The 20,040-nt window shown below is 37.0% G+C and overlaps 1 protein-coding gene across 10 annotated transcripts in view; it reads right to left on the reverse strand.

Moving 5' to 3' along the window:
- LOC121329395 (ERC protein 2) overlaps positions 1-20,040 on the reverse strand; it is a 262,968-nt gene that overhangs the window by 196,167 nt on the left and 46,761 nt on the right. For all 10 annotated transcript variants that reach the window (XM_041274987.1, XM_041274985.1, XM_041274984.1 and 7 more), the window contains exons 5-6: positions 18,138-18,293; positions 15,238-15,405 (exon numbers count right to left, since the gene is read on the reverse strand). In XM_041274987.1, coding sequence (XP_041130921.1) covers positions 15,238-15,405; positions 18,138-18,293 — 324 coding nt within the window. The remainder of the gene's footprint in view (positions 1-15,237; positions 15,406-18,137; positions 18,294-20,040) is intronic.

Below are 20,040 nucleotides of genomic sequence, written 5' to 3' on the forward strand. Positions count from 1 at the left end.
TGCATTCTTTGCATTCTGTTGTTTCTGGGCTGTCTTGCTGAAGCTATCAGTTATAACAGATTTCGTTATCAGCAAATGACAGCCTTTACAAATTAAATGTTATTATAGGAGCCAATTAAATCACTGCCTACGTTTTGTTGCCGTTAAAACAATTTAGATACTTTACAATGCCTGACAACTTGTGTAAACAGAAGGAAATTAAAAGGCTCAACTGATTACAGTACCCACATTAAGTACAAATACCTCAATGCTGTGGGAGTTTTTCTAATTGCATCATCTTGTATGGATAATTCTCAAACGGCTGCTAGAGTGAAAAAGCAAAAATTCACACAAACTTGTTTCTGGTTATTTTTGGTTTAAATCCCATCTTTTTAACGCTGCAGTTGCTTAAAACAATAGGCAAAACAGTGTGCAGAAACGCCTCCCTGTAATAAGGGACTCGTTTAGCATGATCTATCAGACGTCAGGTTGCACATTCTTTTTTGCAATTAAAATGGACCATTTGTTCTCTCCTGTAGCATAGAAGGATTTTTACACTGTGATCCAATCCATTTAAAAAAGAAAGAAGCAGGAGTGCGTTCAGGCATGCAACAGTACAGATATATTACAAATATTACCGTCCCATATAAAAAAAAACAAAAAAAAAAAGCAATCTCTTTCCAACCTTTCACTCAGCACCACATCATTTAAAAATTACTTGATACATTTTCAAGATTGTGCGGTTGCAAAACTATTAATTCTTGGCAAACTTGTAAAGAACGCTTTTTTTATACGGATTGCGACAGCCAATTCCAATCTGAACCCTGGTACAAGAAGCCCTGCAACGGCTGCTGCAAAAAAAGAGAGATTAACGCATTTGATCCTTTCCTCTTTAATAATGAAGATTTTGGCTACAAATCAGCAGCCTTGTAAAATGTGCAACGGGCTTTCTCTGGCATTAAACAGAAAGTAATAAAGTGACTGTGGAGTGAAACTAAGATGAGTCATAAAAGTACACAAGATGGACACACTCAGAGTCAGGCCTTAGAAACCCCTGTTTCATCAGCCACAGCCCCTTTCCGTAACGCAGGGCAACTCCCTTCAGTTTGGGAAATCTTTTTCTCCTAAGTGCACATATCTGGGCTGCAATTAAAACCACTGGTTACCCAATATCAATCATTCGGTTTCTAAAACAGTGACTAGAAAGTATACATAAACACCTTTGCAAAGAAAATCCTAACAGATGGCACAGTGCAGTTTTGACGTCTTTTTCTCTGCAAAACACATACATTCAAAACATTGTGCAACAAACTACTAATATGCTTAAGGCCTACTACAATGATGTGTGGGAGATTTAATAAAGAAGAAAAAACATTTGTCTTGTCTAGTCCCCCACTCCAGCCCCGTACATGTCTTTGCCTTGTTCTGTACATAATGGTCTGGTTTCAAAGACCGATTAGCACTAATCTTGGACTCTCTTTCCTAAGATAACATTATGTTGTCCAGGATTAGTGATAATCGGGGTCTGTGAAACTATTACACACTTACAAGACTTGGTTTATAATAGATGAATAACCAAAAGGAAAGAAGGAGGAGTAGCCCAATTGTAATTGAATTCAGTGCAACAAGTGTCTATTCAAGGAATGCCTCAAATAGTAGTGCACTGGCTGTCCCAATTATAGAAGGGGATGTCAGTACTTGATGCTTTAGTTTTCATTTGCAAATTAAGCCATTAACCTCTAACCTTTATACATAGTTGTCAGTCCAGAACCAAGCAAAAACATGACATGTAATTTACGCACCTGCAAAGCCTCTACAAATAAACACTGCACCCCTCCTATTTCAGAGGCACGCACCAGAAAGAACCAATTTAACAGATCCGCGGGTTGAGAGGAATGAATTTGGCTGGAAAATATGAGAAGGGAATTTTAATTCTCTTTATTATTATTATTATTATTATTATTATTATTATTATTATTATTATTTTGAAGGAAGGAAGGGTTTAACAATATTTGTATAAAAAAAGTTACTCTTCATTCATCACATTATGAATTATGTGTATATGCTGCAGGGCTGCTTTGGATCTTGACAGTTAATATTTGCACTTTGTAGATTAATAGTGCTTTCATTCTTGGATAAAATTACCAGTAGTGGAAATATTTAATCCTCTTAATGCTCTCTGGCGCAAGTTCACTTTTAGCAAAATGCCATACGGTACTTATTAAAGCGCTTCTGATATGACAGCTTTACTTGAGCAAAATTATTTAGCTGAACATTAAACACTGTTAATGTGATAACAGCCCTTTATTATTTAAGTGCTGTTTTAATCTGAACTCAGGCTAACTGCATAGCAAAAAAAACAAAAAAAACAAAATTGAAAGTATTGTTTTTCCCTTTTTTTCCTGTAGTATGCTGGACCTTGCCAAAGTGCTCCTCGCTTTATTTTACTAAGCTGACGGCTTCTTTGTACATCTCATATTTTTTGTCTAACCATTTGCTGCCAAATAAGGGGCCACACAATGCATCTATTTCAATAAATCTTTTCATTCAGACAGAATTCACCTGAGGACACAGTTTTTTAACATCATTTCTCAACAGAGCTGCATATAAACAATGTGCTTAACTCTGTGAGCTCTGCATACCTGTATACCAGTATGAAAACCGCAGGCCGTTCCAGTATAAGATTTATTTGTTTATTTGTTTATTTATTATTTGTTATCCTAGGGTAACTTTTCTGTTACGTTATCTAGTGATGAAAGAGGTAAGTAGAAGCATTTGTTTTAGATATAAAAATGGGTGAAAAGAACGAATCAGCTTTGAAGAATTGCATTATTTTGCATCTGCTGCCTAAAATTAATTTAGTTCCTGCAATATGTAGGGTAATTCGCCTTGCTTTATTAACTGGAATCATATGTTCTACAGTTTAAACATCATCCAAGGGAAGGTATCCTTAAGTCCTCATTTACTTAGTCCAACATATCCTGCTGTCTGTACGTGACTGACAGACAATTTATCAGGTTTTATTGTACAGGGTGCAAGCAAGATCAAGGACGAAAAAAGACTTTGGATAAAAGTGTGATGAAAATCAGCATCAAGTCAGGCTGTAAACCTTTCCTTTTCAGAAATGGCTTCTGAGAAATGTGACCAAGAACATTTCCGAGTTTCAGATTTCAACAACAGGGATCTTATTAAAACACTTGTTTCCAAGTGAGTAAGTATTTAAACAGGTGATTCCTGTACATGTTGTATACTGTAACTTAGCTCGTGATGCAAAACATGTGCACTTCATGGCATTAGTACCATAAAGTTCCATAAAGTGCTAGCACTGCCTTAGTAAACCTTTAGTAACGCTTAGTTTTAGGTTAAAATACTGGTGGGATTATTGCTGCTTTGCTTTTACTGATATGGACTGCTACTGTTTTTTTCTTTTTTCATAGCACATTGTGCCAGTGCTGGCCAAATGCTGTAACTGCATTTTCAGTGAGAATTTTACTTGGAACCCAGCTTTAATTGCACACATTTCTGAAATAAGGTATTTGAATGTAAAAATAAATGAACACCAACAATTAGCACATACATTCTGGTAAAAAAATAAATCCAGTCTGAAACTGATGGGAACCCTTAATGGATCTGATGATGAGTTCAAATAAATGATCTGGCTTTTAAAATATACTTCCCTCATGTCCCAGGTCACATAGTGCCTAAGCATAGCCACGTTTCTGTAATGGAGCTGTACAGTATATATCCTCAACAGGACTATAATTCTAAGGCTAATTTTCTTTAAAAACAGATTGTGATCACTAACCCTGTGATGCAGAGAACTGCTCGAAGATGACAAAGTCAATCAAGTGTATTTAAACAATGCAGGCTGATGGGCTGTCTCTGCAATCCGTCTGTAAAGTCTGGAAGTAATGTCATGCCTTCAACTTTCACAACCATTTAGGATGTCTGCAGCAGACATGATGTCATGCAACACTTTAAATTGAGCACCTCAACTGACTTCTTTTCTCCCTTGAACTAGAAGAAGAGAATGTTAGAGTGACTCAAGACAAGAGTAGAAACACTGTAGGTCTGACAGGATCAGGCACAGGAGTGAAAAGGGCTATTTCTGATTAAAAATAAAATACTACACTAATGATACTTTAACAGTACAAGCAGCAGAAAATAGTCCAATGACAATATGGCCAATTGGAACAATTTTCTGCAGATAAAATGGAATTCTATTTAAATTCTACTAAAGACTAGATTATTCTATTCTCATTGACAACATTTTTTTAAAATATCACATTATTTTGGAATTGAATATACAGGGAATCGTAGACATAAAGGACTATACTGTGGTTAGTATGTTACAGTATAACAAGGATAGATCCTGCACATGTGGCCATGCTGTTTTGATCACAATCGTCTCCAGTGTTGCATTCAACAAATCAGATGCTTCAAATTTAAGACAAGATAATAGCAACGCTTTTTTTTTTCAGTCTGCCCAAGCTGCCAAAAATAATCCATTGAAGCCAAATTCCATTCCCACAAAAGGTTAAACAGATTTTGTATAATTTTCCAAGTGGCAATTACCACATAATATTTAGTGTGCCATTTATCATCATTATCCTATGAACTGGAGAAAAATATAAGTAGTGTTTTTCACTGGGCTTGGTCGTTCTTAGATTTTTCTAATTATTTCCAATATTCCATGCCAATTACCACATCCCCTATTGAGGTTTTGAATTCATGTGAAATATTTAAACAGTGTCAAGGCTATTTACACACTGGCACTTGTACATACAGGTAGCAAAATGTTTGGAGGGGCAGATGCTCAATCATATATAATCATTACTTCTCTTTGGGGATTCAAAATGAAAAGGTAATACACAAAGCACTTAATAAAGCACGTCTTTTCCTAAAGCGGCACCCATGCAACCTACCTTACTGAGTTGCTCAGCAACCACTGGAGCTATGGAGCCTGTGGCAGTAAACCTCTAAGCAAACTTAATTGATCTACTCTGCTAATGGACAAAAGCCTACCCCACAGCACTCGTTTATACCTTCTGTCCAGACACTCTAACCAGGCTCCCCAACCAAAACGAAGACATAACTGCAAATCGCTAGGCTCTTTAGTTTGCATTGGATTGGATTTGGTATTCACAAATGGCATGCTGTATCTAATCAATAAAATTACAGCTACAGTACCGGCATCTCGGAAAAGTGCGTCACTGAGGTTAAACACATTTACAGTAAGTAGGGGTGCCTCCACTACCTGGAGGAGAGATTACTCAATAATACAGTATTGTGTAAAACAAAGATGCTTTTTAAAATGAAATCAACAGGTTAGGTTATAGAGAACAAGACCTCTTGAAACCTTAGTTACAAAAATGAGCTTGCAATTAATGCAACACTTCAGTTTCTTTTCCTCAGTGAATATCACACATTGCAAGTAACAACAACAAAAAATAAATAAATAAAGAAACAAACAAACAAACAAATAAATAAATAAATCTTCTCTTTATTGAATTTCGCGTAGTTAAACCATTTTTAGTAAATACACTATTTTGGGTTTAAACAGATTTAAAAACTGTCATCAGCAGAGCCTAACTTAAAACATGTTTCTTGGGCACTGATTGGCAAATGTCTTTAGAATGGTTAGTGTTTCTATTCCAAGTAGTGCAGCTGAAATTGATAAAAGACAAATCAGAATAACTGAAACAAGCAGTTAAGGAGGATGCTGACGTTTTTAGAAAAATCTTCCCACAAGTTAAACTGGTAACTCTATGCATACCTCTGCTTGGGTATGTGTGTATATTCTTGATACTGCAGTAGACAAGACTCTGGATCTCAGGGGAACTCACAAACCAGAGTGGAAGGCTCATAGATCTGAAAAGCATAGTTTCTCTGTCTTCTGGTTTACCAAGAGCCAACAGGACCATTTACAAAAATATAAACTCACACATTTAACACAGAGAATGAAGCAAATGGATATTCTTTTCATCCAAATAAGATATTAAGGCAATCAATTTTTTTTTTCCTTAAACTGCTTTATCTCCCAGTTAAAAGTGAATTGCATTCCCCTCCTTAACATATCTGATTAAGCGAAACAGCCTTTGAATTGAGCCCATGGTACAAGCAGAACCCTGCCTTGTTCCCTTTAGGCAAATCACACAGGAGATTGCAAGACTGTTCTTGCATTAAACCATGTACATCTGTTTCCAACAAAATTGCACGGATTCCTCCCAGGAAAACGAGTACTGGTTTGAATGTGAGGTTCACGTGGAACAGGACTGTGATTCTGTATGATCAGCGCGTTTGACATCACAATGAATGCTAAAAGCCATTCATAGCACAGGCACACAGAGAAAACAGGACTGCAAGAAATACTGTTTTACATTTTTAGTTTGTTAGGTTTTTTACTGTGTTACGTTTAACAGTATTAAGTTTCCACCTTTTCTTTTCAGTAGACTCTTAATTTACAATCTGTAGATCTTAATTCACAGCTGCTTAGAAAAGTTAGAAAGCAAAAAATGGGTGTAAAGAACAAATCAGCTTTGAAGAAATGCACTATTTTGTACATTCTGTGTAAAGTTAATTTCGTTCCTGCACCAAAACAGCTCATCATCCACAAAATGAAATGTGACAGCAATGCAAAGAAGTCATTACTGGGTCAGCACAAAATGCAAAAGCTTGGTTCTGCAAACCTGAATGACAATTTTCGTGGCTGGCCATGCAGTGCAGTTATAGGTTATTTTTCCCTGCAACAACAGAGAACTGGGGAAATTGTTACCACATGTCAACAAAAAAAAAGCTGATGCAAACTGGCTTTTCTTCATTTACTGGAACCCTTGGGCAAAACAAAACAAAACAGAGTTCTGCCATGGTACACCTTGAGGTAGCAATCCAATGCAAGCAGCTTCTAAACTGTTTCAATACCCTCTTGAACACATGAAAGCATCTAACAGTGATTAACCACTGCACTTTCCCATAATTGCTTCGCATATCTAGACTTCAGAATTATCGTGGGGTCGCTCTTCCTGACTTTTAGCTAGCTGCAGTTTGTTAGGAACGCTAATGTTACAGTTTTGTGAAGCCAAGAAGAGTAAATGGTAACTTAAATCATTCCTTTCAGAGTATGATAAAAGGATAGATTGAGAATGTGCTGTTTCTATTCATTTACATTTTAGAATACATTTTACTTTTACAATCCAATTCAGGAAGACCTAAAGTTCCAATTCCATTGTACAGAATGCATATAGTCTTTGTATTGCAAAACTAGTAACAGTTTCTTTTAATCACATTGCAGAAAGATGACAGTGGAGTAACAGATTGTTACTGCCACTGCATGTTAAAAACAAGCCTTTTCCTTCCTCACAGCCCACACGGACGTTAGTTTGTTTGTTTTGTTTACCCTACTTAATTTTAACACCAGAATGACAAGGACCATGAAATGGTGTTTTTCTGTTTACAACAGTCATTACACACTCGGGAACGATATAGGCACTTTTTTACACTTTTTTACTGCCATCCTTTTAACTCAATAATGAAATGCTGAAGGGGAAATAATTCCCTTACGCAAATATAGACGGGTCTTCAGTGCCATAAATTTTATTGCTAAATGCTATAAAAAGCCCCGGGGAATCCTTGAAGGAAGAAAAGGAAGCAAGGAATGGGCTCTGGTGTACATGCCTTGAGCAAAACCCTTCTGTGAGTCATGCTCTATATTGAATAGGTTCTGTGTAGGAACAGGTTTGCCCTAGTTTGTTCTTTAATACGCTTAACCATGTTTTCACTGTGCTTTACTACACTTTGCTGTGCCTTTAGAAGGGTTTGTCTTTGACTGTGGAAGTATCATCTTTACCAGGAAGTTTATTTTCGCTGCTGACCTATAAAACACATGCAAAAAGTGCTATGATGTTTTCAAACCACATTTTGTTTACATGAGGAAAGAGACAACTCTGGATTCTTGACAATCTTAATGCAGCATCACCAAGCACACTTCAATATGATAGTCAGCATCACTTGCTCTCTCTCAAAGTTAAATGTTGCGTGTGACTGATGTAATATGTAATTATAACTCTCGACTGCTGTCTCCCTGATGCCTCTAGAAAACAAATTAGCAGAGACAACTCAATGAGGTTTTCCTGGTGTGCAAATTTGTAAGAAATATGTATCTGCTAAAACAAGTGTACACCAAGACAGTACCTTGGGATTCCTCTGGCTTTGAACAAATTCAACCCACTGGTCATTTTAACACTACTTAAAAACAGTTTTAAAAATAATAAAAAGCTAACAATCCAAGTTGCAAATTAAGTAATGGATTAACGCATATACCTTTATTGGGACAACTAACAATAGTTTACAACCCAATTGAATGAACAAATGTAACTTCTAAATATACCAAAATTGGCAGCCAACCTTCCACCATAAATAAAGAAAGAAAGAAAGAAAGAAAGAAAGAAAGAAAGAAAAACTTGTGCAAACCGAAATGTTTTTCAAATCTATGAACTTGACTAGGCATGATATATGACCTCCTGAATTAGTTTAAGGTCCCTCATTGCTCTGATAATGATGCTACCACCTGTATCTGCATCTATTGCATGTGTTCATTTAATTAAATGTCTTTCAGACAAGTGGAACCATTCTTCTCGAAGATTCAGTCAATATAGCCAAATGCTTCTTTTCTATCACCTTGACACATTATAAGATTTGCGTAACTGAGACCCCCAACAGAGAAGCGAGTCAGCTGAAGTACTGCTGTTATGTGCGTTGAATATAAAGCGTGTTTCCCAAAAATGGATTCACACGTCTCTGTGAAAGTGGAAGCATGACAGCTTTATCTTACAGTTTAGATGAAACCACCAGTGCTGATTTTTTTTTTCTTTTCTAGTAGCTAAAAGTGTAAAAAGGACCAACTCAATCCATTTCTTTCATGTGCTCTGATTTACTATACAGTGTTTATACATTCTCAGGAAAGCCTAAAAATGGACTCAAAACACTTCCTTTATTCACTAGGGTATTCCACACATAGTTTATTTTTAAAACAGTTTCCTTTTATTTTTTTATTCACATCCACACACCCGCCTCCTTCTTGTTAGTCTTTACAGGGCTGCTATGGTTCACTGAGCAACAGCAGTCGCCACAGTCCACCAACTTCTTGTAGTAAGCTGATAGGAACAAGATGACAACTTTTCACCAAAATAAATAAATAAATAAATAAATAAAACACCTGCAATATCCTCCAAATAACCATCTTACGTGCATAGGTGAAGTAAAAATGAAACTTGACAATGACTACTACATACTCTTTCCAAAATGATTTAGTGAGAAAAAGACACCACAACAAAGGTCTGGAGTTAGGGGAGGCAGAGAGAAAGCGGGAGTGTATTCTGCAGAAGAAGGAGCTCATTCTTCAGCTGAGAGCGCTGCTTGCTGTGGGTGGTGTTGAGGTTAGAGGGTTATGGGGTTAATGAACATTCAGTCGCAGCATAGAATTATCACAAGTCTCCATAATTGTAACCGGTACTATAACACTATCTCAAGTAGCCCCGTTTCCCCTTCAAATCATGGCACACTCACGTTCATTAATATTTTCTAAATACGTCTGTCCCAGCTGGTAATCATTTTGGAGATTGTTTACAATCCTGACACCCTGATTTATTGGCACTCCACTAAACAGCCCCATTAACTACATGACTCACCATTTTTTAGATCTTTGCCACAGCAAATTGTTCCCAAACCATAATGGTAAAAATCTAAATGTGTCAAGCACTTGACAATTAGCAATTACTGCTCAATGCTGATTTTTACTTCCACACCTCTATTCTTTTCTTGCACATGAGACAACACTACCTATTATATTGTCCCTCTGAATTATTCCGGACTTTTCTGTGCATGGTTGATATTATTTAATCAGTTCTGCCAATTGCTTGAAAAAAAAGATATTTCATTTTAAAAGCTGCCCCCCAGCTAAGTTTCACTCGATTCCTTGTCCTTATAAAAGTTTCCCATGTGCATGGTCATTTTACAGATTACCATGATTTTATCATGCACATTGAAAGTGATCGGTTTATAACATCATCTGACCACCAAAGGTCAGGAGCGGTAATGGCACTAGATCACTACTACGCTTTTTTCCATGTCTGCTACGCTTTCCCCTGCAGTTTACTGCAGCAGCGTTCTGAGAGAGCACTGTGCTCATTCTGATTGACTTTTGGTTTAGGGAATTTTAATTGAGAAAGCACTCAGTCTGACCAATCTCAGAGTCTGAGAAATTGCTTCAGTGGGCGGGGCCTAGGCTGCAGTCTGTGACCCATGGGCTAGAGCTTCTGACTGGACGTGGCCAGTGTGGTAATAAACTCAGTGTCCACTTGACTTTTCTAAAACGCAGGACACACCTAGGTACTACAGAAATCTTAACAATGAGCAACCTATTTTCACCCTGACTTATACATGTTACACTTTGTGATTTAAAGGATTGGACTTGTGCTCAAGCCATTCCAGGTTTCAATCAATAATATAATAATATCTTTATTTTTATATAGCGCCTTTCATAGTGGACCACCATCACAAAACACTTTACAGAGGTAGGCTGTGAACTGTGCATTATATGCAGAGTCACTTACAATAGGACATTGATTTAACTTCTGATCTGCAGGATTTGAACTGCTGACCTTCTGGTTACAAGCCCTGGACTTTAACCAATCAATCAATCAATCAATCAAATCACATTTATATAGCACCTTGCAACTAACCATTAAAACAAAAAACAGTATTTAACCCAGTACTTGTGCTGACTCAACAGGTCTGAGACCTGGGCCACCCCTGAGAAACTTGAATATAGCACGGTCCCTTCTGGACAATTTTATGTTGTATACAACTAAACTAAATTAATGATAATGGTATTTTTTTCCTTTAACTTAAATATGACCAATTAAAAAAAAAAATATCAAATGCTTTATTTTTTATTTTATTGTATTGTATTGCTCTGGAAACATTCTAATGGAAATTATTACAAAACCAGAATTTCACTTTTTGTTTATCCTATGATAGCTGTTCAAACAAGTGTCTGTTCCTTTTAAAAGAACATGATTATGTAAACATATGACCTTAATGAAGCTCCCTGTTTCTCTATCAAATTGAATCCGTTCTGCTCCTTCTTCAAGCACTACTGTTACACTGCACTGTGCCCTTACCAGTTGACTGCAGCTCTCAATTTTCTTTCAAAACATTGACTGAAATGTTATTTCATTAAGATTAAATATGTCTCGAGACTTTCCAAGTGTTTAGTCTAGCAGTGAATCAACCCAAAAGACGGCTAGAAACCGCTCCTTTCTTGATAACGAGATATGTTTAAACCACATAAGCCATTTTAAGCTAGCTATAACACAAGCTAAATATTTGTAACCGATTATCTGTATACATTAAAATATAAAAATGAAATAAACGTGATTGTTCACTGCAGGACATCCTGACACAGAACAATCTGGCAAACTATTGGAATAGTACCGTATGTTCCATATTAGTTGGCTTATTGGTTTAGGTGAAGACCCCAGCAACCTGTAGGGTGCCATTTTAATCCAAGCGTTAAAATAATTACCTCTACACTGTGTCTCAATAGATACCTTCAGATGCCTTCAAAAGTAGTAGCCTTTCCTTTTAAAAGCGATGTTGCAATATGAATCCTTGCAGAGCATCTCAAATATGTTGACGGCAAACTGAACGCCTGCTTAACTATTTTTTTTGGATGGAGAGATGGACAGATAAATAGGTAGTTAAAAATAGCCTTTATAAATGAGAAGAAAAAAAATCCTGTTGAATTTTCTTGTAGTTTCCAAATATATATATAGTTTAAATGAAGAATCCCTCTCGTTTACTTGCTCTTTTGTAATTATTATTATTAATAATTTTTATATAGTGCTTTTCATAGTGGACCACCATCACAAAGCACTTTACAAGATACGAGACTAGGGTGTGTGAACTATGCATCAGCTGCAGAGTCACTTACAACAACGTCTCACCCAAAAGATGGAGCAAAAGGAGGTTAAGTGACTTGTTAAAGGCCACATGAGTCAGTGGCTGAGCTGGGATTTGAACCGGGGGCCACCTAGTTATAAGCCTGTTTCTTGAACCACCGGATCACGCAGCCTCCTCAAGTTACAGTGTGAGTAAACATTGCTTGGGAGATTTTAAACTCTCTAGTGCTTACAACATTTGCTTTGAAAACTCAGGAATTTCAACAAGTCATTTACAGTAAGGGGGTTCAACTAAGATACAGAGTACACAACCGTACCTCATAAGCATTCTGTGTCTACAGATAAATGTGACGTTCTTGGGTTAATTAACTTGAGAGCCGGCAATGCTCCCAACGGAGAGCTTTATATGGCAGAAGTGTACTGCATCCTGACTTAACTGCGCTACGGGTGACAGTGTGTGTGTCTGCATGCTCTGTGCTGTAGGGGGAGATTTACACAGGAAAGCTTACAACAGGAGCGTGCAACGCTGCAAACTTAACCTCCCTCACAACACTGACTGCTGGATAAAAGACATTCCCAATTCAGAATGGATCTTTTAAAAGAACCAGATTAAAATAAATACTCCTCTAGAAGGCAGGAAGACAAACGCTAATTAAGCCCTAGAGCAAAAAAAAAAAAAAAAAAAGTATATTGTGACAACATTACGGTCTAGGCATTAAGCTTCCCCCAACATCTGCTGCACACTGAAACACTCACCAACGTCTCCATGTTTTCATTCAAACAATATCCCCATAGAGTAAAAAAGGAGTGCAGCTCCAGTAACCTGACCTAGGCTTGTTGTGTATGACCCGAATGTTTACACATCATTAATAAAAAAGAGAATCAAAACAAAGAGCACATACATTGGTTCAGGGAAACGTTTGCATAGCTTGGCTCTACCGTCACATGAACTCTGAAAACAGAAACAAATGAAAAGTGTGTAACAGAGGAACTGAACCATGTCATAACTGCACATTCAGACATTACTCCTACCAGAAAACAAGCCATCCAACAGACCTCCCAACACTTACAAATGGGCTATCTATTAATAGCTAGGCATATTCCCCCACAAATATTTTATACCACAACAGTCCTGTTTATCCCTGTTCAGTCCTTAGCGCCCTTGTAAATCACGTAAATCAAAAGTACACATCTGAGATTTAATCTATCTATATATATATATATATATATATATATATATATATATATATATATATATATATATATATATATATATATATATATATATAACTATTTGTAAATTGTCCATAACTTCAAAACAGTCAATAAAAAATATAAGGTAAAATTAAGCCAAGTAGACAATCGTACTGCAGTTTCGTATAGGTTTTATCTTATATTTACCTAGAATTCTCGTCAATCACACCTTTATTTCTCAACAGTGTACATGTTCCCAAGCAAATTGCTGGCTTGCTAATTCTCCACATTTCAACCTCGTCTCTTTCAGGGCTAAGTATGTTTACAGAAACACTACCTACATTTTGTTGTCTTATAATGAACAGTAAGTAAAAAACTAGACATTTAGTATATTACATTCCTGTAGTTTACTGGTCTGCTGTTTTGAATGGAGTTAACTTGACTCGACTGGAAAGGACTGACCAAGGTATCAATGAACACTCCACTGCCCTGAGCATGATCAACTGTGACAAGTTTAACAATGTTGCAATTTAAAAGAAAATTATGAGAACACTTGTGTCTACTGTAATGGCGTCCCATCCCTCTCATTGGTATGTGTATGAGAAAACAGCTCTGATATGAGAGATCAGAATGTGGGGTGTGTTATGATGTTTACTGTATGAAGGAATTACATTTTGGTTTTGAATGTGTGGTTAGAAAGATTGTTAATAAACATGTGGGACGGATAGAGGGTCCCTCATATTATCAGGGAGCATCTCAATAGTGAGACTAGGAGGCAAAGCCATACCCACCTGCTTGTTGGCTTACATTTTTCAGACAAGGCAAACACAAGTAAAAAATATTGGTAATCGAATTTCAGGAAGCCACCAAAACAGTACACGTTGACAGTGACAGCACCTACTGCGGTATTTGATGTGGGCCTGAGATTAAACATTTCTCCTCTACATTAAACATGTGAATCAGGCGCATGAAAGCCAACTGTCTATTAACCCACTATGCAATCGGGAAGATTATGTTTCCAGATAACCCAAAGCCAATTCCTTTCAGTATGATGCAGTCGGCTTCCTCGTGCCAAAATCTTTTGCACATGTATAGACAATTACACCTAATTTTCATCCCAAATTGCTTCCTGCAATGAAGAGTGGACATCATTAAGAAACTTTCTCCATTTCCCTTACAAAGAGATCTCAATATTCCAAGAGGACAGAAGTTAAAGAAAATGTCTCGTGTATTGCAACTGATAAAATCATTACACCTAAACTGTTCATTTCAAAAGAACAAGGGGAAAATGCTGTATACCTTCTATGGGCATATAAAACAGCTGGCCAACCCTTTAAAACTACAAGGAATCATTTTACAAGGTGAGGCATTCAAGGAAGACGTCGCACAGCAATGCATTTACCAGAGCTGAGGAATCATTGTTACTAAATCACGAACACAGGCTGCCAATAATATCTAACAGAGGATAGGTGCATTGTTAGTAAATTAATCATATTTAGGATACCACTGGATTTAAGAGACGGACTGCTCTTTAAAATCCTTGCCATATTTATAAAGAGGAAACAATTATCTATTCAGGGATAGCAAGATATTTAGTGAGCAAGTAGTCTGAGTGAAGTTATCCGGCAATACACTCCCCAACCCCAGTTGTACAGCTTCCCTAGCAAAATGGTACCATTCCACTTGTATCTTGCTCATTAAAATAGTTAGCATATTTTTAAAGAGGAGATGATTACCTATTCAAAGATACCAGGGTATTTAGTAAGTAAGGGGTCTGAGTGAGGTAAAATGGGCGATACAATCCCCAGCCCTAGTCTTGTAAATTGTTTGTTGTTTCCAAAGTTCTGAACATTACTGTATATACAGTTATGCCTTTAGATGTATTTGACTATGCTTTCTGATTCCGGGACATGAAATATGCTCCTTGTGTTATTCACAGAATCTCAAGTCAGGTTGTGAAGCCTTTCTGTGCAGCCTAGCTCTAACATAATGAGCCTTCACTGGCGCCAAAGAAAATATCAGTATTTGTTTTTTTAATGCTTGGCGTTGCCTCTTCTGAAAATAACAAAGCAGGACAGTTTTGTGTTCTGTCTGCAACACTTGCCTCAGTCTGGAGTATGGCAGATCTCTGCTCCTTTGCAGTGAGAGACTCCTTGAGCACCTCGATGTGTTGCTTGCAATCCGAATTCTGATTGTTCAGAGTCTCAAGCTTGGTTTGTAAGGCAAGGAGTTCAGATTCCTTTTTTGACAGCTCTTGTTTTAACTGGTCAATCTGGGGGAAAAAAGGAGGGAAAATACTGTAAGAGTGGGCAAAATAATGGCATGTGTTTATGCCACATCACGCACACACACACCAACTCGTGAACAGCAGAAAGTCAAACCACTGTTTGAACTAGTTTTTTCATTTTAAAATATTTAGGAGACATACATACAGTATCTATCCATGCATTTTACTGACATCAAAAAAGACCACAGAATTACATGTTAGAACAAAGAAAAAGAGGTTGATTCAAATATTTGGCAGGTTTCGTGAAGAATACAACAGACAGATGCATAGCCAAATTAGATTTCTACTCGTTTGGATTTCTTTAAGCATCAAAGTCATTCTTAGCACCGCTATACTGCCAAAAATATGAACATGTCTTAAAAGCAGGGGCTGTAAAAAAGATACTGTATATTATTCCAGATTAGCCCAGCAGACACTTCAAAACAATAACATCCAAAAACAACATAGCCGTTAATCAGCTTGAAGCAAAAAGGTACTACTGTATAGTCTACTATCCAGGGGCGTTGACAGTGGGCTTTTTGGGGGTCTGAAGACTGCACAGTATTCCTCAAGGACCCCATAGAAAAGTGAGTGGTGCAGTCATCCTAAAAAATAAAAACACGCACTGTGTTCATCAGGATCTTATCCTGAAGCACAAGCACCCAGAGATAAGCACAGAAAGGACGTTAAGGTTTACTTGCTTTCTTTACTGTCCAGCAGGTGGCAAGGCCTAATACAGAATATGGTACATGTATAGTGTGTTATGTGTACAGAGCATGGCTGAGACCAAAACAGAATGCAGGTGTAATATGTTGAGTGCCCAGTAGGGGGCATAAACACGACAAAGGCATCTGCATAGCTGATTCCACTCTTTGCTCAAAAACACTACTCCTTGAAGAATGCCGCTGTTTCCGTTTGCCCCAGTACTGCCTTGCATTAAATCAAATCATTCATAAGAAAATAAACAAAACATATTGTCTGGTTTCACAGACCCTGATTAGCACTAATCCAGGACAACGTTACTTAAGAAAACACAGTCCAAGATTAGTGCTAATCAGGCCCTGGGAAACTAGCAATATGACTATAGAATACGATAAATATATAAAAAGCGCATTCACAGTCTGATAATACATTATGCGCATCTAACAGCAGACGGTCATGTGTTTGCTATTTCATTACATATCATTACATATATATATATATATATATATATATATATATATATATATATATATATATATATATATATATATATATACATCTCTTTACTGAATTGGACTTAAAATAGAAAGTTTCCCTTTTTCAAACTATTCCAATTCTGAATTCTGTAATCAACCTAAGAAAATAAACACAGGCAAGTGCGTGCAAGTGTTCATTTCAAAGGTCAATAGTCTGCCTGATGTACTGAGGAGGATTATAGCACCCAAAGCTGTTATTAATGAAAAGCCCATTGTCCAGCATCACTAGTCCCTGATCTTTTATCTGAGAAACGTTTCTTTAACCAGCGTGTTCCTCTTATATTTATCTGATCTTAATCTGCAGCCTCTGCCACTGCAAGACGAGACGAAAAAAGAAGAGCCAACTGATGACAGAATAATAAATACCATTTAAAAGGCTGTAGGATGAATGGTGGAACCTGTACCTTTGGGGAACTTATGAAAAGGCAGCACAGTGTTGCTGAATCACATCAGCCAATTAACAGTCTAGTGGATGTGAAAAAGACCAAGAACGTTCATTTTAACATACTAATGACTTTGTACTTACCAGGGGTCCATATTTGAGTACTTTGATAAATATTCATTACCCCCGAAAAAAAAGAAAAAAGAAACACTCAGATACATTACTTTGATTCAGCAACTGATTCAATTCATTGTAAAGAAGTTGGCTGAATGGCGGTTGTCATGCCAGCGGAATTGGAAACAAGAAGAGCAGTTGCTACTGGTGTGCGGCCACCCTTATACATGTAGGTTTCTGGTACAGTATAAAGATATGGTTTTTGCATTGAAAATTGTAGTGAGGCACGGGGGGAAACCTGTCTGTACAGGTGAGAGAGTTCATAAAAAAATATTTGGGTATGGGTTTTGAACCAATGTAACAGGATGCAAACTCTGTACAGCTGGTGTATGCTAATTCCAAAATTATGGACATATTACGGCTGAGAACTTGATATCAAGATCATGAAATGGCCATTTCCTGATTGGGAAAGGTTACTTCCAAGAACACACCAGTGTTTTGTGTTTTTTTTTGTTTTGTTTTATTTTTGGGTGGAACCCAAAATATCGCTGCCATCTGATTCTGGATTATGAAAATAGCACAGATTAAACAAAAAGAAAAGAGAAAATGGAAATTAATAATCCATTGTAGACAACTCCCCACATTAAAACTGTGTGTATGCTTCTGCCATAAATGCACTGACCACTCACAGGAAAAGCACTGAATAATTTGAAGGCGATATTCACAGAGAAAAATTAATCTAATTTTCACATAATTAAAAAAAGCATGCATTTGGCTGCTGCAGTTCTACTGGGTCACACTGGCGTTACGCAGGCATTGTCGGCTGTAAGCAGCACAGTGAGGCCGAGCCTAATGGAAGTGATCCAGTAAACCTGTCTACGTGGGAACCTGCTCGTAACAGCCGGTAAACGCCGGTAAATAAAGGTCAATGACAAAAGAACCTTGAATAAGCTGCCACACCTGTTCAGTTCCTTTGGTTAATTCAGGCTTCACTGTTACCATACCTTGTTTTTCATAAACTTCGAATGGTTCTTGTACACCTCCATCTGCTTAATTTCTTCTTCTCGGTCTTCTGTGTTCAGCAAACCGTTAGTCTTCAACATCTGGATTTCATCTTCAAGGTCCCTTAAATTCCTCTCAAGTGATGCGATTTTGGTATCCTGTTATTCATCATAAATTACAAAATAGAAAAAAAAAAAGTAAAAAAACAGCTACTGTTACACTGGGACAAACAGGCCCTCACACTGCGATACTTAACACTCATAGGCCCAAAATACGCAGTCAAGGAACAGCACAGCAAACCTGCAGTACATTTGCAAAACTGACCAGCATCAACTAATAACCAGCATTAAGTTGATGAATTTTAGAAACATTGAAAGACCAGCTAAAAACAAAAGCATATGGTTTGATATATTGGAAGGCAATCAATGCTATATTCATTTTCGAATTATAATTTGAAATAATGAATAAAATCATTATTAATATATATATATACACACATACACGTATATTCTTTTTTTTTTGGACCTTGCATGTTCTGTGTGTGGTGCAGAGATACCAGTAAAACTTGCTTCATTTAGATCAAAGACAATTTATCTAGGTTGTATCTCCAAACACTTCACTAGTTTGAAATAATAATGAATGGACTTTCAAATGCAATGCATTGCATCTCCTGAGTGCCGAATGCTTGGAGAGAAAACTTTTAATGCTCTACACTGAAGTTCACGTTCATGATTGGAAGAGAATGAAGTGACAGCATTCATGGCATGTTCTGCTGAAAGAATGCATTCGCAGTGATCAACAATAAGCCTCTTTCTATTGTCTTGTTCAAGACTCAAACAATGCAATGCCTCCCCTTAGTGTTCACTGGTACATAATTAATATGATGCCCTCTTAAGCAATTTTCTTTTTTTATGAAGGAAAACCAGACACCTTATTATTAATACACATGAATCATTTTCAAAAGGTGCATGAAAGGGACAGCGCTGGCTGTCATGACAAAAGGGTTTGAAAAGACAACACTGACAGGTTATTGATTACAGAGTTATTGAAAATGACAATACTTCTGCTTGAACTAGAGAAACCTGAAACACTAAGGAACCTAAGAGGATTTAACACAACTGAACAGGATCCCCATCCATTCTCCTATTTTGCAAAAAGCCTCTGCAAAGCTTTGTTGTTGCTGCAATTCTGCATCAGTTCCGCACACAAGCTCTGCATATAATTTTCAGTACGCTTCTGTTCTATTGCAAAAAACTGCTAATTTACAGCATACTGCTACTATCTCTAATGAATAATTTGAATTATTATTCTGTTATGCTCATCTCTTTTCAGCTCTACTTCTTTAGCCCAATGCATTTTTAATAATAAAAAAAAAATCTTTACAGCAATTTATTTTCAGAATGCAGTATGCAATTACTAAATAAACAGAGATACCTCACTGATGAATAATCTTTCCTGTTTACTTTAAGGGTTTCTCTCTTGAAAAAGCTTAGCGATCTCAAACACTCACATTACAAACAAAACTGTAACTGCAAACAGAGGGTAAAAAACAGACAGTGTCAATGACATGCAATCAAATTGTTTGCATCTTGTATAAACATTCGGAGAATATCAAGACGCAAGACAACTGTTGAGGGTATGTTCATAACCAAACCACGCCCAGCTGAGGAATGCTGAGAAACATAAACGAGCATGCAAAAAAGGCACTGTTTTACTCTCATAAAGAATTCATAAAGATGCAGCCTTTCTATTAACATGGTGCAGAGGTTTACTAAATGAATGCTAGATATTGATGCTACATATTCATCCTGAAATGGAAAAGGGCGACTATGAACACTAGCATGCATAGTTATTGGTACTCTCCAACCAAATATGTATGCAACAATTTATGAGTTATAATCATCT

Source organism: Polyodon spathula, chromosome 16 (genome assembly GCF_017654505.1).
Source record: "Polyodon spathula isolate WHYD16114869_AA chromosome 16, ASM1765450v1, whole genome shotgun sequence".
Taxonomy (NCBI): domain Eukaryota; kingdom Metazoa; phylum Chordata; class Actinopteri; order Acipenseriformes; family Polyodontidae; genus Polyodon; species Polyodon spathula.